The sequence below is a fragment of the Lepidochelys olivacea genome (assembly GCF_965140295.1).
Source record: "Lepidochelys olivacea isolate rLepOli2 genome assembly, chromosome: 18".
Classification (NCBI taxonomy): Eukaryota; Metazoa; Chordata; order Testudines; family Cheloniidae; genus Lepidochelys; species Lepidochelys olivacea.
In genome coordinates, this window is record NC_140428.1 from 15,051,960 (window position 1) to 15,072,806 (window position 20,847).

General features: G+C 46.0%; 2 protein-coding genes across 3 annotated transcripts in view; both read right to left on the reverse strand.

Moving 5' to 3' along the window:
• ALDH4A1 (aldehyde dehydrogenase 4 family member A1) overlaps positions 1–7,850 on the reverse strand; it is a gene marked incomplete at its 5' end in the record, with an annotated part of 29,877 nt that extends 22,027 nt beyond the window's left edge. Inside the window, 5 exon segments of the mRNA XM_084651481.1 lie at positions 41–88; positions 1,006–1,098; positions 1,607–1,700; positions 7,572–7,744; positions 7,746–7,850. Coding sequence (XP_084507607.1) covers positions 41–88; positions 1,006–1,098; positions 1,607–1,700; positions 7,572–7,744; positions 7,746–7,850 — 513 coding nt within the window.
• A 4,184-nt stretch (positions 7,851–12,034) lies between these two features.
• The window catches only part of IFFO2 (intermediate filament family orphan 2), a 52,930-nt gene continuing 44,117 nt past the window's right edge, over positions 12,035–20,847 (reverse strand). Inside the window, exons 7-9 of one of the 2 annotated variants that reach the window (XM_084652023.1) lie at positions 20,395–20,484; positions 19,500–19,630; positions 12,035–19,035 (exon numbers count right to left, since the gene is read on the reverse strand). In XM_084652023.1, coding sequence (XP_084508149.1) covers positions 18,930–19,035; positions 19,500–19,630; positions 20,395–20,484 — 327 coding nt within the window. In that variant the 3' untranslated portion in view covers positions 12,035–18,929. Of the gene's footprint in view, positions 19,036–19,499; positions 19,631–20,394; positions 20,488–20,847 lie in introns of both variants that reach the window. The other variant, XM_084652022.1, reaches the window with a different exon arrangement.

Below are 20,847 nucleotides of genomic sequence, written 5' to 3' on the forward strand. Positions count from 1 at the left end.
CTGGGAGGCAGGTCTGGGCACAACCCTGGGCCACACTCACCTTGTCCGCATAGCAGAACTTGGCCACCTTGTGCGAGTGATTGAACGGCTGAAAGGAGGAGAGCCTGGGGTGATTAATGCTGTAAAGATCCCCCTCCTCTCCCATGCCACTCCACACACACCCTCTGCCCTCCCCCCGCAACACTTCTGCATATAGAACAATCCCCCATTCACCCGGGCTCAAACCCAGGCAGAGAAGGTGCGTATCCATCCCCATCCCCATGGACCCACCCTGCTCCAAAGCGTCCTCCATTCACCTTCTGCTGAGTTCACCCAGACGCCTGGGTCCTGCTTCAACGACCCGTGTTGGGGACACTCACATGCAATGTGCTTTGGTTTTGCCCATGTGGACAGGGACTGAATGGTGTGCACCAGCCCTGGTCTAGGCCACCCAGAGAGGATGGGCAGCACTGGCCCCTAGATGGTTTAGGGAAACAGCTTAGACTGCAATTCCAAGGAGGTGCTTTCTGGTCCCAGTAAGGGTGGCTTCCTCTGGGACCAATGTGGGGGGCACATTATCCCCTATTTCCCTCTGGCAGGGTTCCTATACTTTCCTCCTACGCTGGTACTGGCCACTGTCAAAGACAGGATTCAGGACTGTGGGTCTGATCCAGTTTGGCAATTCCCATGAGGGACTTCCCCAAAGATCTGTCCATTACCGTGCTCCCGGCTAAGGCAGCTCACTTTTCGTAAGTCTCAGGGAAAGGGCCCTTACTTCTGTAATGGGCCGGTTTGCTACAAGGCAACATTTAATAAGGACACTAGGTAGAACTACACCCCGGAGGGAGAAATACATGAACGAGTGGCAGCAATCCCTGGGGAGGGGAATGTCTTCCAGGAAGGGAATAAAACTGCCCCACATTGGGATTTCCCCGTCGTGTCAGAGAGGCTCCTTGCAAATTCCCAGGGCTTTGCCAGCCCGTGCAGGGGTCACCTAGCGACCAGGCACTCCCCACTGGGACTCACCGACGACTGGTATCTGACGTCTGATGTCCACACCTCTTCTCCCCCCACCACGCACGGGATGGCCTCCGTCTTGCCCTTCAGATCGTTTAGCGCCTATCGGATGAGTCAGAACAGAAACGAACCAGTGAGAGCCGGGCAGCTCCCCCTCTGCTGAACGGAAGGCAGCCCCTGGGGATGGAAAGGGTATCCAGCCAGTCGTGGCTTTGATCCGCCTCCCTCCCCGACAACACACGCAAACCGGGTGACCTGATGGTCCTATGAACGGCCCTGCCAAAGGTCCATGTGTGAGTCCCTCTTGAACCTGCCTGCCAGACCAGCACTGTGCTCACGTCCCAGGGAAAGGAAACCTTGGACTTCTCCAGTACCAAGCTCTGTTCAGACTGAGAACATCCCCGTGTTATGGGGGCCATCTGCAGAGTTAAGGGGGGGGGTAAAAAAGTGGGGTGGGCAAAAGGCTTGTCCCCAATAGGGTAACCATCAGGGGTTGGGATGGGTGTCCTACCACTTCAGCTAAAGAATCAACCTCTTTAGAGTGAGCCTGGAAGATCACACACACCACACTGGCGGTTTCTTGGCTGCAACAAACTGCTCAGGACAGTACCTTCTGAAGAGCCGCTCGTTCCGGGCTGCCCTGCTTGAACTCCAGAATGGGTTCGTTGGTCACCTCTACAGCTATACGGTGTTGCCATCGCAGCCTGGGAAGGGAAAGAGAGAGACACACTGAGAAGCCACACACTTCTTCATTCAATCTATACCGTGGCTGTCCTGGCCGGTGAAGTGAGACGGGCATCCACGGAGGAGCTGCTGTGGAGTTTCATTCCTTATTACTGTCAGCAGCACATGCTATACCAGACAGTCAGCGGGAAGATCACACTTCCTGTGGCTAGAGCTGAAAGAGGTCAGGAGAAGTTTGTTGTTGCTGTTCTGTGATTGTACAGCTCCTAGCATATTGGGGTCCTAGGTGCCGTGGCACGTAAATAAATAATAATTTCCCTCTCTTTTTCCCAGTTTGTTTACTGTGTATATTTGACGGCACTCTGTGGGTAGTTAGTTTCACTGCCTAGTTAGCTTCTCATGCATGGTGTGGGTCTTTCACGCAGCAACAGGGGACAGAAAAGCCATTTTGAAAGAACAGGACAATGGGATTGTAAAGCCACAAGATTTGGCAAGAGGACTAGTGATAGGGTTAACTACTTTTAAACTTGCTTTTTGAAACGGACTTAGGGCAGAACTTTCAAAAGGAAGTAAGTTACTTCGGTGCCATCAGCTGTCTACACTCCAAACTCTGCAGACACTTCCTATGGTAACGGAAGGTGTTTTTCCGTCGTCATTAATCCACCTGTCTGAGGGCTCGGTTACACGTAAAACGCTACAATGGCACAGCTGCAGTGCAGACATTAGCTACGCCGATGGGAGGAGCTCTCCCCTTGGCACAGGTCAGTGGTGCTCAATCTTTCCAGACGACTGTAGCCCTGGCAGGAGTCGGATTTGTCTTGCGTACCCCAAGTTTCCCCTCACTTTAAAACTACTTGCTGACAAAACCAGACAGAAAAATACAAAAGCGTCACAGCCACACTATTACTGAAAAATAGTTGACTCTCTCATTTTTACCATAGAATTATAAAATAAATTGATTGGAATATAAATATTGTACTGACATTTCAGTGTCTGGTATATAGATCAGTATAAACAAGTCACTGTTTGTACTGACTTCACTAGCGCTATTTATGTAGCCTGTTGTAAACCTGGGCAAATCTCTAGATGAGTCGATGTACCCCCTGGAAGACCTGTGTACCCCCAGGGGTACACGTATCCCTGATTGAGAACCACTGGCATAGGCAATCCACCTCCCTGAGAGGCCGTAGCTAGGTTGATGGAAGAATTCACATACTGGAGCTTAGGTCAACCTAATTACAGCACCCAAGATGTGTTATTTTCACAGCACTGAGCCACATGGCTACGCTGATCTAAAAGAAAGTAAACAAGGCCTAAGTCTTATTTTCAAAAGTGACTCAGGCCCTCAGAACCCTAAATCTCATTAAAAGACAGTGGGACTCAGAAGCCAACATTTGCCTTAGATCTCCAGCCGACAGCGTCCCTCGAAAACACCCAGCAAAGCAGCACAACAATCCTGGGTGTGGTCCCTAATAGTGCTCAGTTTCCCCGTGTAGCATCATCAGAACATGGGGTCATTTCTGTAACCTGGAGGCAGAGAAGGAGTCTACTTCACCCAGTGACACGTGACCCCTGGAGACTTCCGGAATTGCCACCCTATTGATAAAGTACATGCAGCCTTCTCAGAGCCCAGGAAAATGACCCTTCTGCCAGGGTAAAGTACAGCCCGAGTGGAACCTCTGTTGGCACCACCAAGCGGTGATGTTGTCCCTTGCATCTTTGCCTTATCAGTACTGCCAGCAGCCTTGTGCTGTGATCTGGTGCATAAGCTAGACAGGGTCAGGCTAGTCAGCACTTAGTGTCCTCTCCTCAGGAGGCAAGGAAGTCCAGGACCTCCTGATGTGGAGTCTAGATCCATGTCCTTCTATCTATCTTAGGGACTTATATGGTCTCTTAGTACCACAGTATCAGAGCACCTCACACTTTAAAGTAATTATCCTCACCACGCCCCTAGGAGAGAAGGCAATGTTATCATTCCCATTTTATAGATGGGGAACTGAGGCAAAGAAAGACTAAGTGACTTGCCGGAAGTCACACTGGAAGTCTGTGACAGAGAAGGGAATTGATCCTGGCTCTCCTGAATCCCAGGCTAATGCCCTAACCACTAGACCATCCTTCCTCTCTCCCTGCAATGACCTAGAGTTGCAGATTCTAGGGAATGTGCCAGTGGTATTTGAACAGGGGTGGGACATCCTGTCTGGATACTCCTAGAGCAGCGGAGTGCGCATAGATAGCCAGGCAGGCCAGGCCAGGTGTGAACCAATGCATCGTGGGATGCCAACAGGAGGACTAACTGCAATAGTGTAGTTACGCCCACACAAACCCTTCACCAGTGTAATTCCTACCAGAACAGAGTTACATCACCTCCAATGCAGCTTAATTAGTCCCACATACGACCCAAGATAAACCAAAAGACGACAATGCATGCGGGGACGCAAGAACAGTTTCTGCCAGAAAAATATAAAGTTAAACCAGTGCAACTTTATCCAGTAGACAGAAGACTTCCAAGGAGGGAAGACTGATGCAGGAAGACGTGCTGGCAATTCAGTAGGGGGCTTTATTCCATTGGAGTTGCTATGGAACCAACATCCCAGCACGGTGGGAGGTTCTACGCTGCAGAATGCACTATCTTCCACATGGGAGTGATCGAGCTACACCACAACTCCTGCTTTTAGAAGAGTTCAAAATACAGGGGGCAGAAGCCGGGCAGGTTTGTTTTTGTCAGCACAGTGCATGCTTCAACAGGTAGCTGCAGATTAACCTGGGTGCTGTAATTTCTCAGGCCCAGTCTTGCATTAAATTCTGCACCGTAGCAATATTTCCCAGTGGCAGTAAAGAAAACAAACCACCAGAAGCCAAAGAGAGGGGAAGGAGCCCTTTACAGGAGAGAGAAAAGATGCTGACCCAGGAGTGGGTTTGGGGAGAAGGCAGAAGTATGCCAGGAGAAAGCAAAGGGCATGAAAGACTAATTAGTGGCAGTAACTAGCACAGGGATGGTCCAAGTTTGGCCTGTAAACCAAGAGTGGCCAGGACCACTTTACTACAGGGGTGTGATCCTCTGATGCTACAGTTCGCAGTGGGCAATGCTCAGTCTTGACGGAGGCAGAGCCTGGCTAAGATCAAGACAGAGCATCGCAGCCACATATCAGGCTTCCCACTCTAGAAGCAGCAAAGAACATTATCTTCAGCCCATGTCCCGTGACAAAGTGAAACACGAAGCTACTGCTGCAAATCCTTTACCTCTGACTACCTCTGAGCTCAACCCTGCAACGGAAATAGAAAGGACCCTGGAAGTTTGGTAGATACTAGAACCCTGCACGGATACCATCAATTCCGCTGCTGGACACTTTTCCTTCTAAAGCTTCACTTAGAGACTGATTTAGATGTGACAAAACCTCAGGATGATGGGACAAAACTTTGGACGAAGAGAAACATTTCTCCAGTTTGTTTGGTTGTAATTCCACTGGAAATAGTATTTTGTCTGGATTTAAAACATTCCCCGGCAGTGCCTATAGCCCGGCCCTTGCAACAGCAGGCTTGGGGAGAGGCACAAAGAGTGAAAATGACGAACAAGTAAAACAAACCAGCCTGTTTTTTCACTGTACAAACCGAGTGAAATCCTTGAAATTCAGACGTGACAAAAAAACTTGCCCCCTTGGCATGCTGGATTCCTGACAACTCTCCCATACAGCTCTTCTGATGTGATGTTTTCAACTACAGAAGATAGAACAAAATCTGAACCATTTCTGTAAGACTGTTTTATTCAACACATGAAGGAGGAAATTCAGGAAGCCAATATGGTAAGTTCTGGAACTATTTGAATGAGGATTTTCAGAATGCTTTGCGCTGTCCACATCTGTTACAAACCCACAGCAATGACAGACTGAAACCTCCTGAATACTGGGATTCAAATGTGCCTATATTTTTTAGGAGGAGGGAGGCTGAGTTACTTTGAAGAGATTTATATTTTCTTAGATTGGATGTAATCAAATCAAAGACACCATCATACACATGATGTTATTAAAACTGTGGAAAATTCCCTGTTTGTATTCCTTTAAAGGTTTTTAATAAATATTTTTATTTTATAAAGCTAATCTCACTAGTCTTTCAGCTGTAACTATCAAGAGTCAGAACTTTGCTCATCCCCTGCAAATGGGACCAGAGTACGCAATGGCTGTGTCTACACTGCACATTTAACTGGTGTGATCAGCACCTGGGTCTGAACACTTGGGTTAGCGTAGCATGGGTGTGAGTGTGGCCCCACTGCAAAGCCCTGCCCATGTTATTGTGCCTTTACTGGCTCTGCACTCGCTTGTCTCTGCCTGGGGGCAAAGCCCATGCTTCTGTGAGCTGAGATGCTCTAGGATACTTTCCCAGTTAATTGTGGGAGACCTTGTCTGTCCTCTGGGGAGAATTGTGGGAAGACATTGGAGGACAACCAGCAGTCAAGTGATTTAACCGGTGTACTTACCGCAAAGCAGGTGGGTTCCCGCCCAAGTGAAAAGCAAAGCCTGGGTTCCAACTCACACCCTCAGATGGGTCAGCTAGGCCAGGCTTACAGCACCTCCAAACCTAGGTCAGAGGTTTTCCTATGTGGACATGAGGGGAGTTAAAGACTAAAACCCAGGCAAGAGCCTGGGTTAACTGTGCAGCATAGACAAACCCCATAGCACCGGAGCAGGAAACTGACCGGAATGCTGCCTGACAGGGGAAAATAGGAAAAGAAGATGCTCCTGCCGTCCTGAGTCCTGGAGCTCGTAGCTGCCAGTTAAATTCATTGCGGAGGGAACACGTTTACAACACAACCCCGGAGTCACCCAGGCAAACCTGGCCTTGTACCCGCCTTCCAGCGATACCACACTAGCCACCCCCCACGGCGGCACCCCCAGGTCGGCAAGGCGGCCAACAAGCCGCTGGCTCCGAAGGGGCGGTCCAGGCTCAGGTGTGGCGCGAGCCAGAGCCGGGAGAGGCCGCCGAGCCCCACAAGGGGGGCACGAGTGGGCCGGGGTCACCCCTGAGCTGGGTGGGGCACCAGCGACAGGCACAGGGAGGACTGCAAGTGGCAGCCTTTGAAAGCCCCGGGAAGAGGAGAAGGGCGGGCGGGGGAGACCTGACCCGCAGCCGTTTCCCTATCTCGGGCCGTGGAGATAAGCCGCAGGCTTCCTTCGCCAGCCGAGATAGCGGAGCGGCAGCGGAGGTGTCGGGCAGATAAGGGGAGCACGTGCCGCGGGGGGGAAGGAGGAAATCCAAGGGAGATCGGGCTCCCCAGGGAATCCGCCCACCAGATTCTCCAGCCCCCCCCCCCCCCAGTTTTGCACCACTGCGTCCGTGTGTCCGTCCGTCTGCTGCTCCCACCGCACCCTGAGGTCACGGAGCCGGGGGGGAGCCCGGCCCTCCTGCAGAGACTGAGGGGGCAGCGGCAAGACCTGCCGACGGACCCCCCAGCCCGAGGCTGGAGCAAGCTGGGCCACGGGGCCGCTCCGACCGGGAGCCTCCTGCGTGGGCGGAGGGGTCCGGCAGATCCAACCCCCTCCCGGCGGGGCGGGCAGGGCCCCCAGCAGCCGGGGTGTGACGGGGGGCGGGCAGGGAGATCCCGGCTCTGGCTCTGCCGGGGGGTCAATCCCAGAGGCGGTTCCGACGGGGGCTGCCCCGTGGGCCCAGTTCACGCCGCGGCAAGGGGCGGGACGTCAGGCCCGGCAGGGCGCCCGGGGGCTGGGCGCACGTGGAAGGAAGGGGGCGGCCGGAGCTCCCGGGACCCCGCACGCCGGGGGGGGGGAGCAAGCACCTGGGGGGGCGCTACCGGGGGAACCCCCCAGCGGGCCGGATCCCAGCCCCGGGGGCTCCCCGCGAGCACGGGGGGGGGTCCCCCGGCAGGCCCCGTCCTCACTCACCCGGCGCGGGGGCAGCCCAGCAGCGCTCTCCGCAGCGGGGGCAGCAGCATCGCCTCGGGGGCAGCGCGGAGCCGGAGCCGACGGGCCAGACCCAGCGCTGCGCACGCCAGGCCGGGGACCCCCAGAGCCGGGCTGTACCATCTCGGGGGGGGGGGAGGCGGGACACGGGCTGCCCGCCCCGGGGGGGGACCCAGCTGCCCCGCCCCGAAGAGTAATACATCCAGCAGAGCGCCCCCGAGCGGGGATGTCCCAACCCCGCCCATTCCCCAGGGATGGCATACTGTGCCGCTAACCCTTCCCCCCCTTCTCAGCACATGGTGCAGTCCGTTCCGGCCTAGGGCGGGGCGGTATTAGCCAATCAAATCATAACTCGGGGGCCTTCTGACCAATCAGCTGCTGTTTGACGTTACAACCCGCCGCAGGGAGGGAGGTGTCGGCAAAGTTGTTTGAAGGGTCACGCAGGTGGCCGGGGGTGGGGAAGGGGAGAGTTTGGTTAGACCAATGAACGGGGGGGCCCTCAGGCCTGTCTGGACCAGCCCCCACCCCGCCCGAAGGTTCCCAGTGAGGGACAAGAATTAGAGAATAAAATAAATGTATGTAATGAAATGAGAACTATGAATGGTGACTAGAAACTGACCAAACTGGCCCCATGGGCACAACCCGGGGCACCCCTTGGTCCCATAGCACAGCACAAGGCTTGGCCCTTCAAACGCACTGTGAAAATTGTATCCGCCGCCTGGGGAACAGAAACAGGAGGATGTTGCTCCGGGACAAATGCTCCGTGTCCCACCTGTTGAATCCTTGTCAGGCTATTGGAACAAATCCAGGGCCCCGTGAGGATTTTTACAGTTGTCAAGACACTGTGCCCCAAAGCCACGCAGTACCCTGTGGCAGTTGCAGGGGAACCCCCATCCTCCCACTCCAAAAACACAGGGCTCAACTGGATGAGCTGAGAGGGAAATCTCTTCCCACAAGGAGCATGAGATGCCACCCATGGGGCTTCAGGATAGGCTGTGAAGCAAAACATACACAGCCCAGCAGGATTGCAAGGCCTATTTGCGATCCAGCTGCTAACCTCCCCGAAATCTGTGAAGAGGGCAAATAAGCTACACAGTTTAAAAAAAAAAACGTGTGCAAAGATTTTCAAAAGCAACTTTACTCATTTTGGGGACCTATTGAGATATCTGAAAGGGGGCTGATATTCAAGAAATGCTAAGACCTCACCCTTTGAAAATCAGGCCCTTTTGACATGTCTCAAGCCAGGCAGCCAAAATCACTAGTTGCATTGGAAAATCTTGGCCTCCGAGTCTAAAAAGCCCAGTTCACAATGTACATCATTTGTTCCTGTGTAAATACAAAAGGCAGGCACTGGAAGAAGTTACATTGTCTGTTTCGTGTTTAAGGGGGGCACTGTCTAAAGTTTAGAGAGCCGCTCTCAACTGGCCTCCTGCAAAAGAATGAGAAAAATCTCTTCCTCTGACAGAGCAATGGTGACAAGTCCCTGCTCATCTCCCCCTCAAAAACGGTAAAACAAAGCAATGTCTTCTGGGCTTAACACAAGGCCTGTTTTTTCATTCAGGCTTGGGACGGGGGGAGGAAGGGTCTGCTGAAGACTTTTTCCTTTTTCAGTTGGGGATTGAGTTACCTGTGGGATCAACTGCTGGTTTCAGTTTGATTTGAAACTGTAAAAAAAACAGAGCAGGTTGTTATAAATCTAAATAGAGTCTTGGTGCCCCGTTACTGCGAAGTTACAGACTTGGCTTTGAAGTATTCCCCCCCCTTCATGGGCACTTAAAATTGAGACATCCATGTGAAAACAAGGGAGCTCTGGGTTTTCCTACAATCTTTGCTATTGCTCTTAATTCACAGGAGAGTAGAGGAAACAATGGAGAAGTGAATAATTCACCATCAGTGCTACGGTTGTCTCTTTTGAATGAGCAGAGTTCACGGCCAAGGCAAAAAAAAAAAAAAAAGGGCGGGCGAGGGGGGGTGTTTGTTAAAGGCTTGTTTAAACAAATTCTGTTTGTCCTACATACAAACTAGAGCTTTGTGTAATTCATCAGTTTATGTAATTTTGAAGCATAAAGATGAACTTTTGACCCAATGTAGAAATCTTGTCCTAGAGTAAAAAGAAAAGGAGGACGTGTGGCACCTTAGAGACTAACCAATTTATTTGAGCATGAGCTTTCGTGAGCTACAGCATCCGATGAAGTGAGCTGTAGCTCACGAAAGCTCATGCTCAAATAAATTGGTTAGTCTCTAAGGTGCCACAAGTCCTCCTGTTCTTTTTGCGAATACAGACTAACACGGCTGTTACTCTGAAACCTGTCCTAGAGTAGCCTCAGTTACATTCCATAGAACACAGGTGGCTTAATTTTCATGCACCAATATGATACATATAGTTTCAAGGGGTCAGAGTAGACTCTTAGATATTTCTCAAAAAAGAAAAGGAGGACTTGTGGCACCTTAGAGACTAACATTTATTTGAGCATAAGCTTTTGTGAGCTACAGCTCACTTCATCGGATGCATTCAGTGGAAAAGACAGTGGGGAGATTTATATTAGTCAGTCTCTAAGGTGCCACACGTCCTCCTTTTCTTTTTGCAGATACAGACTAACACGGCTGTTACTCTGAAACCTGAGATATTTCTGTTGTCCTTTCGAAACATGAGGACATGCTTCCGAAAAGTAAAGTTCAGTCTTTCTGACTTCCATCAGGAAGCAGCAGCAGAGCCACCCGGAGGAATTTAGCAGGAGTTCTTCAAAATTATGGCTCGAATGTTGTTTTTTAAGTCAGGGGGATTTTTGTTTAGTTCTGAGGGTATTTCAAATTCAGAGGCTATTTGCTAGGACAGCATAAGATGCAAGGTAGCTCCAACCTTAGACCAACGTCCTTTAGCGAGCATGGTGTAGAAGGGAAGAGCATTTAGAAGAGAAACTTATTTAGACATAGCAGGCCAGCTGTGTGCAGTCATATTCCTTTTTCTGCTACTATTCAAATTAATAAAGTTTCTGATTCATAGTTAGGTCCCTACCAAATTCACAGCCATGAAAAACACGTCGCGGACCGTGAAATCTGGTCTCCCAGCACGAAATCTGTTGTGTGTGCTTGTTACCCTATACTATGCAGGTTTCACAAGGGAAACCAGCATTTCTCAAATTGGGGGTTCTGACCCAAAGGGGAGTTACGGGGGGGGCCACAATGTTATTTTAGGGGGGCCACCCTTACTTCTGTGCTGCCTTCAGAGCTGGGTGGCTGGAGCACGGCAGCTGGTGGCCAGGCACTCAGCTCCGAAGGCAGGGCCCCGCCAGCAGCGCAGAAGTCAGGGTGGCAATTCCAGATCACGCCACCCCTCTGTGCTGCTGCTGGCGGCAGCTTTGCGGTCAGAGCTGGGCTCCCGGCCAGCAGCCGCCGCTCTCCAACTGCCCAGCTCTGAAGGCAGCGCCCCCGCCACCACCAGCAGCGCAGTAGTAATGGTAGCAGGACCGCAACCCCCCCTACGATAGCCTTGCGACACCCCCCCCGCCCCCCCCCACACACACACAATTCCTGTTTGGTTCAGGACTCCTACAATTACAACACCATGACATTTCAGATTTAAATAGCTGAAATCATGAAATTTACCATTTTAAAAATTGTATGACCATGAAATTGACCAAAATGGACCGTGAATTTGGTAGGGCCCTATTCATAGCACAGGCTGCCACAGTCCTGCGCTGCATGAAGCCTACGTTTAGTCTGCTATAAAGTGACAAGACAAAGTAAGCAGTATTATTCATTTCAACATAAAGACATTCCAAATTAAAAGGTCAGTGCATGGGACTGAGAATCAGAGCTCCTGCAGTCTAATGCTATCTTTGCCACTGTTTGGGATCATTAGCCAAGGTCATACAATCCCGGCCTCATTTTCCCCATAGATAAATTGATGCATCACCTTCATGATAGGGCTGCTGGGAAAACTAAAGGTTGTAAGGAGCTCTGAAACCTTTGAATTGCTATAAAGTGAAAAACATTGAGGGGTTGTACGAGGAACCTTTCACCTTCAGAGAACCGAAATGTTTAGCAAAAAAATGCTATGAAATTTTTGCTAACACACATCACTGAATGGTAAATAGACTTGGGTTTAGGTACAGTATATTTGAATTGCTTAGCTCAGTCTGACAGCCCTAACTGCTTTGCGTCTTCGGATTTGATCTGTGAGCTTGGGTTAGCATTTAGTCTTACCTGTATAAAATGCTGCCAAACTTATGCTTTTCAGGTTAGTTAATGTGCCTAGATTTTAGAAAATGGGGAAGGGGACCTTTAAGGACATTGAGGTGCCCTTTCCTTTGAAGTTTGGAGGGCTAGATGAGTGATTCAATGCTGACGAGTTTCTGTTACATGCAGCTAAACATTTCCCTGGATGTCAGGTGTTATGGAAGAACAAAGTTAGAAGACAAGAACTGATGCACGCAAGACAGACAACCAGGAAGTTTGGCATTTATTTTAAGGGGGTTTTCCTTGTAACCAGACAATTACCATAACCCGTTTTCATCAACGAGCTTCAGAACACAGCCCCTTTTCACAGAGAAGCCCATTTGGTACGTGACTTGGAAATCAACATTCATAGTTAGAATTTTTATAAATGAAGAGCACAAAGATGAACCAATATCACGATGCTTCTCAGAAGGGCAGTACCACAAGCACAGGATGGCTGAGAATGATGGAGGTGGATACGTGCTTGGACTTTTGCCCTTTCAAGACAGAACAAGAAAAAACAGTATACAGGCAGCTAGAGATCAGATCTACAGTTGCTAGTTTTTGGCACTACTCGGGGAATTGTGAGTTCCAGTGGATTATCTCCAATTCAAATGCTTCGGGCTCTTGCTGTTCATGTTTCTAGTGCTCCTTCCAAAATGGATAATGCAAAACTCTTGGACAGTCTGTAAACCAATTGGTCTGCTTTTAAACTTAAGGACAGACTCCAAACAGAGGGGCAATCCACTTAAATCTGGCCCTTCTGGAGCAAGCTTAGGAATTGGTTCATCCTTGGATCTTTCCTTACTGGAGATCAAATAGCATTGTCACTCAAGTCATTTTTTCCCTTTAAAATAAGCTAATATACAGAATATAAAGCACAATATTTACAACAATACAGTAAACAGTTTCATTTCCACTCTGAACAGTAGTCTGTTTTAATGAGTATTAAAATAAAACTCTCACATGAGCCAAAAAAAACCCTAACAGACACAAAGTGACATGGCATGGAAAGGAGTTAATTAAGGTCTCCCCTTTAAACACTTTAAAAAATAAATACCATTTTTGGCAAAATTTAGCTAAAAAATAGCTTAACCCTAGGGACAGATGACTTTGTATATTCCTTTCAGTGAAACTCTATTATTAAGGAAGTGTGGTTAAGTGCCCAAGCTCTTAACCATCTTAAACATTTATTTCTAGAACAAGATTTAAGATTAACTCTGTATGGGTTGTCACTTTAGGCAGCCAACAAATTAAACATGGCCCAGATTTGCAGCACAGGGGTACATGTATATTTCACCATGGGAATGATTTGGACTGTCAATTTCAAAACCTTTAGACAAGTACTGCAATGAAGTCAAATGTGTAACTATTTCTTAAGCAGTTTTTCTGATGTTAGCATCACTGCCTGCCTGAAAAGACAGACCTATTCAGATTTAAGACCATATCTTGTTTGTGAAAGTGCTTCATTATTGGAGTGCCACAAGTCACAGATAAGGAGACCTGACATGCTCTTTTAAAGAGTTGAGGGCCTCATCAGCATCCAACTTCATCCAGCCTCTCAAAATCTCTGCTACTTCAAAAAGATGAGCTTTCTAAAAGGCTGCTTTAAATACAAAAGACGAAGACCCCAAAGCTATGCACAAATGCATGTGAAGACATTTTAAAAGGAAAATTTAAGCTCAAGTAAGAAGCTAAGTTCAAAGCTTGACAGGTAAGTCTTTCAAGTACACTTTTAAAAATGGTATTTAGTACAAGCCTACATGTGTAAAATTTGCTTGATGATTTGGGATCTTGGTATTATCTGTTATGTTTTTATGCTGGAGGCGAGGGGCACTATCAGGTCAAAGTTAGTCTAAAATTTAGGTTTTGTGAAAATGAGATTGGACAAAACTTAAGGCCAACAAATGTTTCAGTGATTTTTATATAATTTCAAAGGAAAACTTTTAAGCATGTCTTTGCTGTGTCTGCAATACAAATATTGCTTCTTTGTGCTAATGCACCAGCTCCTTTAAATAAAAGTCTAGAAACAAAATGTGAAAGAAGCGATCTGAGTATTACCTTGGATCCTTGGTCAGCATTATTATCCAAGCAGAGTTTAAATTCCAACAGAACAGCTTAGGTGAAAGACCCTTTTACAGTTTTCCACCGTTATAAGCATTAATAGCATTAAGAGTTTAGTCAGCAGCACTCCCTTTCAAACATTATGCTGCTCAAAGATGTAGCAGTCACAAAAATGAAGCACCGTCAGAAGCCCTTCATTATTAAGATGTTCTTCACTACATGTTCCAGGTACAAACATTCTTCCATCAATATTGATCTTTCCACAGTACAGAAATAAGGAAAACATAAGCAAATATCTGCTTCATTTCAACAGGTTTATGGGTGTTCCTGGTATGGCTGTAAGCACTCCTGTGCCACCAATGCCATCACTCATCCTAAGGGCCTGTCTCCACTTACAGGTGGGTGCAGCAATCCATCCACCGGGGGTCGATTTAGCGGGTCTAGTGAAGACTCGCTAAATCAACTGCCGATCACTCTCCCGTCGACTACCAGAACGAGAAGCATAAGGTAAGTCAACGGGAGAGTTTCTCCCATCAACCCAGTGCGGAGTAGACATCGCAATAAGTCAACTTAAGGTACATCGACTCCAGCTACATTATTCACATAGCTGGAATTGCATCACTTAGGTCAACTTAACCATGTAGTGCAGACCTGCCCTGAGTCTGGACTGACAATGGGAATTTCAGTTTTTGAAAGCAAGTATGTTATGTTAATATTTCCTTTACCATATCGAAATTGCAACCAGTTCTAAAAAGCCTTCCTACATACAGAAAGATTCTGATCTCCAACTGGTATAATTCCATGGAGTTACTCCCCATTTATACTGGTGTAAGGAAATTAGCAATCAGGCCCCTCAAGTCTGAATTGCAGTCCTAATATATTCTACCCTGCTAGAGGGTAAAATACAAATCTTATTCTAGGTCAAATTTTAAAAATGTAAAATATGCATCTGAAGTATCATTTGTGGTTAGCAGAATAGATGTCAGTCCATACTCACCCTCTAATAGAAGGCATTAGAATCAGTGAAGATGGGGAAAGATAATTCTGCAGTTACAGTAATGTTCGCAACATATGTTTTTCTTGCTATGAGGAAGAGATGGGAGGAGTGTTTCACAGACAGCCACACCTGTTACATTTGTTTCTCATGCTGATACTTGAAAGTGTTGAGAATTTGGAGTCCCATAAAACAGAGAATACTTTACAGAGGAAGACCTGTATTTGCTAACTGACTTCTGTTTGCATGTTTAAAAAAAAATATATATATCTAGAAAATAGAATAAACTGTGTTTATTTATAAATAGATTACACATTTCTCTTAGTTGCATTTAATGTTTTTCCAACCCATACTTTAAAAAATGCTTTCATTCCTTGTTTCTTGCCGGAGCTAACGTAGTATTTATTAAATCCTTGAAAAACGTTTGTACCACATGATTCTTTGGACTTTTTGAAGAACATGCATCCACAAAAGCACTGAGATTTATTCACTGAAAACACTGTTTTTGTACAAATCCATTTTAGGAATTTGATCTACTTTATTACACTGCTAACAAGCAAAACAAGTTTGCTTTCTTGAAATCCTCTTTAAAAAATGAGGAAAAAAACAATGAGGAGGATTTACTGATAAGTCTAAAAAAGTGTCAATATGACACTGCGTTAAAAATAGAAAATAAAAAAAGTATTTACAGCTTTACAAAGGAAAAAAAGAGGTCATCAAAATGATTTCCAGCATTTTCACAATTTTTCTTCTGGCAAGCTTTTGATCTGGTCACTACAGATGTGTTAAATACAGACAAAATGGGACCACCGTCAGCTAAATCAGCAGCATCATTTGAAACAAAACTAAACAAAAAACCGCATGGGAAAACGACCATGGGATCGACTCAATAACTACCAAGGGGCAGACCCCGCTAGCTATCAGGTCCAATGCCTTGACTAAAATATAACCCCAAACCCAGGTATGAAGACAAACTTTAAAAATGGATTACATATGGTTATAGAAAAAACAGACAACAACAACAACCATGGTCATTGCTATTACCATCATACACATTTCATCATCATACACATTATTTCTTATTCTTTACTATACAGCTATCCTCACCTCCTACATTTCCAAACAATGCAACCTCATTACAGATGCTCCTCATAATTATGGCTATGAGATGAACTGTAGGTTACAGATTACTTGTATCAACAACTAAGTTTTGCTTCCTCAAGCAGTTCACTCTAACGCAGGATACTCTTCTCTTTCCCTGCCTCAACATGCCAACCATTAAAAGGTAAAACATTGAACCAGTCTCCTTGCAGAATACTGCATTTTACAAAGAAAGCAGCAGCAGCTAAGTAGGACGGCTGTTTAAACTGTTCAACTTCTCCCCTACAAAAGAGGTTTTCATAATCTGAGGACAGCTGACTGGAAGTCTCCAGGAAGGCTGTCTCATTACAGGAGCAAACTCCTGTTATAAACAATGTTTCCTCCAAAGTCACTAGAGAACGAACTACAAACATTCAGCTTTGGCAGGTGGTCTCAACCTTTCGAGAAACCTAATATATTTAGCAGCTGAGGTTCAAAGAGGCTTGGTAACCTTAAAAATACTTTAACTGAAAACATGGGAGTCCCACTCCCTTATCAAAAGGGCACGACTGACATGTATTTTTCACCCCACCCCGCAAATCCCACTCCTAGTGAACATAATTTACTGCTTTGGCTAGATAAGATATGCTAGGAATGAGCACTTTGGAATACAGGTTTCTTTTAAAAAAGGACCTAAGCACAATATTACACATGTAATGAAACATTTTAAAAAGGCCACTGAGGTACAGTCTGACTGATAAAAGAGTTCCTAACAAGAGATTATGCACAAGTGGCTTGAATGTTTCAAACAGCAAGAAAAGTAAAATTGTGTGTCCTTGCATTACAGTTCTTTTCGTGGACGGGAGTCATTTAAAACTCACATTGTGGATCCAGAAGGGTCTCATCACAGTTGTTCTTCCCACCTGGAAAGATATGGGGGGGCCATATGTTTCAGATAGCCCACATAATTCAGTCTGGGTCTATGAAGTCAGCTACAGGACACTCAATGGGAAGAGTAATGAGAGAATTACAGGCAGCAATGCAGGGAACCAGAGTCGATAAGATGGTACGGTACACAAAGCTACTGTACAAGCAAGGATCTGTCACTTCTACCAGAGTGAAGCAAGTTGTGCAAAATTCCAAGAGGCATTCTCTGCCTAATACAGACACTTGTGCTCTGTTATGGAGAAAGCAGCACTCTTCTGTGTACTAGATTTTGTTTGCTCACAATGCCATCCCCTGATTTTATTTCAAGTTGATGGGTACAGAACAGCCATCTCAGCACCACTTAACACTGAGAGGATGCTAAAAACCTGACATTTCTCTGTCCAATCTACATGAAATAGTATGGGAAGAAAACCACTCCCACTCCCAGTATTTTCCAACCGCTGTGGGAGGAGTTTCATGAAAGGGGGGAAAAAATAATAATTTGAAATTTAGTCTCTAAGTCTTAAAATGGTCACTAGCTACATAGTTACTTCTAAGAGATATTAATTAGGTCTTCAACAGTGGCCTGCAAAACAATCTGGTACGGTCTTCCGCTTGCTTACAGTCAGGGGATTTCCATTCCCCTTTTCTCTTGGCTCAGTTGTGATAACTCCTAATTATAACCAAGAACAGCCCATCTCATGCCACCAGCTCCCTGAATAGAAAGTAAATAAATTAGACTTTTGATGCTGCTTTCTCTGGTTTAAAATACAGAGGAACAGACACATAAGGCCTAGGTCTACTTGCTTTCTCACAGAGAAAGCACATGGCTGTTATTCCCTAATTCCAGAGCAGCAGTAGTTTAGGATTTGTTTTACTGTGCCCTAAAAAGCATTACAGTATTTTCTGATTTTCAGCTTTTCCAAAGAACAGTGGTCTGTAATGATATCACATCTCAAGCCTACATCTATAGCATAGTGTGTCAGTTTACCCTGATGCTTCAACCACGCTGCTCATGAAATTGCATTTTATGCTGCTTATATCCCAGACAGTAAAGACAGACTTGCAACTATTATGATTAAAAAAAAGTACTGGAAAAAAAATTCAGGAACTGAAGGGCTGATCCCCCTCCTAATCCCATCCCAGGAAACAAAGGCATTATAACAGACATTCCTCCACAAAGGAAGCTCTACAGATAACTAACATGTGCAACTGTGTTTTTTAGCTTTCCTTCCACCAAGAGATAACTCAAGCCCAGCAGGGACCAAACATTCCATATAAATAAGGCAAGCTTTTTTTTTTTTTTTTTTTTTTGCATAGTAGTTTAACGGTGATATTCCCACCCCAGTGTACCCTGTCCATCTGCTTTGCCACCGAGCTGAGAACTGCTTCTTGGGATTCTAGACTCAGGCAAAAAGCTTGTGCAGATTCCAAAGGTCCCTCCACCCAGACAGATGGCATAGAGATTCCTTTAGATACCTTATAATTGCATGAGCCTAAAGTCTGCCTCTAACCCACTGCTATTTTTAAATGGGGTTAACGGCTACATTTGGAGGTGTTTACATTTTTTATTTATTTATTTATTTATTGGGTCAGACAGCTGTGGTCATCATACTGTAATTGTGTTGTGTTCCATGCTCATTTTGCCACAGTGTTCCTTTCGCCAATCAGTGCAGCACTTCAGTAAGTTGTAAGTCTACCGAAACACGCAAAACTTTTCCAGCACCATTCTCTGCTGCGTCCAAATTTTTTTCCCCCTTTTTTTATTTTTCTTATAAAAAACACCTGCTATTAATATTTCATTAGAGCTCAAAGTGGCTCAGCTTGGGGCAAAGGCACAATTAAAACACCATATTTTCTTACAGAATTCTGCATTTGTAATTTGTAGAACAGTAGAAATGTACAGCACCAATCCTTGGGTGGGGTGGGGATGCGTATTGGAATGAGTCTTCAGGAACCCTGTGCCAGGGCTTATTAGTCTGTTCGGTCAGCATTCTATTTTTTCATTTTTTTTTTCTTCTGTATTTTCCCTTTTACTGGAATGCTCTGATTATGTATCAGCTGACCATAGGCTCCACATCCGCCTCTCTGTCAAACTCATCTTGAATCTCGTCTGTGTTTCCTGAGTCACTGCTGGCTACAGAGCTGGGAGATGGAGAATTTCTGCAGAGAAATGTAGAGAAAGGTTTAGACAAAGTTCAGCAAGTGATGCTGTTAAACATTGCTCTTTCTGTTCATTTTAAGAAAAAAGGGTCCCTTTCCATCCTCAGGTAAGATGAAAAAGTGTCCTATGTCACTGTATCTGGACTTACATTTTCTAATGAGTATTAATAGTGATATTTAGCACTTCTCATCCATAGAATCTCAGTGTTGTACAAATGTGAGCATCACTAGCCCCGTTTTACTGATGGGAATGTGGAGGCTGAGTGTGCAAATGACACACAAGTCTTCAAACACAACAGTGAGCATCAAGCCTCTTTGGAAGGTGCGTAAAACTTTCTTTCTAAACTGAAGAAAGCATCAACAGGAAGTATTTTACTTCAATGCTTTTTAATGGACTGTTAGGCAATGTGTCTGCAGGAGGAGTTCTTAGAGAACAGCAGAGAACCAAGGAACATCCTATTTACCTGTCAGCTGAGCCTTTGATAAGTCTACGACAGGTTTCCATCTGTACGTCCAGGCCCCTCTTCATGCTGCACATTTCCATGTATTCGTGGAGGTGGCGATTCATGTCACTCTTGGCTGTGGCTAGCTCCAGCTGTCCAAAACAAGAGACAGTGGTCAGCATATAACAAGGAGACTTGCTAAATCCCCGTCCTCTCCAGTTTTAAGGGTTGTTGGCATACTGAATGTCATGCAAGCACTCCAGTTACCTATTCCATACACATTCATGAGGTCCACAGGGCAGCCTTACTTTCCATCTTATCTGAGGTTACCATATTTATCAGCTTCTTCCCAGTACTGCAATCCTATTTAGTTTTGCTGCTTTCAACAGCTCTTGGCTACTAATTGTTTGCATCCTGTTTGTCAATGTACAGTGATTCCTTAAACTTGCAAACTGCCTGTGAGATGCTATTTATATTTTATGGCTCACAGATGGAGCATAAAGATCTTGAGAAGCTATACTAGTGCAGCCTGGCATTCTCTGAAATCATTCCTTAGCAACTAGAGGGGTTTCCCAAAGAGAAAGAAAGGATGTTGTAGAAAACTGACAAAATCTCAAAGTATTTTTATTTATACTCGTCTGAGCTGTCCTTTACCCACTAGTTACAACATTATGCTCACTCAACATCGTAGTCTCAAGTAAGTTATTGCACTATTGAGGAAGGATGTGCTATACTGGATGCGATGCTGAGGGTCAAGTTCTGCAGTTACATATATACACTCCATCATCTTCAGTGGTCTGAAATTGAGCACACAATTTGGCCCAGGGAGTGTACCCACAGTACTGAAGTTCATAACAGATTTTTAAGATGGTAAATAAATCCTTGAGTATTTTTCTTTCACAGGGCACTCTCTCACCTCGATCTGTCCTATTGTTTCCTGATATTCTTGGTCTCTTGTTTTGAAGAAAGATTCTGTTTCATGGATCAAGTTCCCCAGATTCTCCTCCTGCTACAGAAGAACATTACAGGCCAGTTAGTTGGGACAGATTAAAACAGTTTATGGAATAGCTCATTTAGGTCCCAATCATGTAGCCCTTTAATTACACAACTAGCCCTACCCCACCCTTAATCCACTATGACTGCTTGTGGATAATAACTTCAGGATTTGTCCCACACAGTCACATTTTTCAACGTGTTTAGGCACTAGTAGAATTTTCAAACACCCTTCAGCGTCCAAAACTCATTGATTTCAATGGGTGTGGGTGCTTAGATACTTTTGAAAATCCTACTAGGTGCCTAAAGAACTAAAAATCTGCCCTTTAGTGACTTCTAAAGACCTCCATGACTTCAGCCCTGGCAGCTGGGAGCT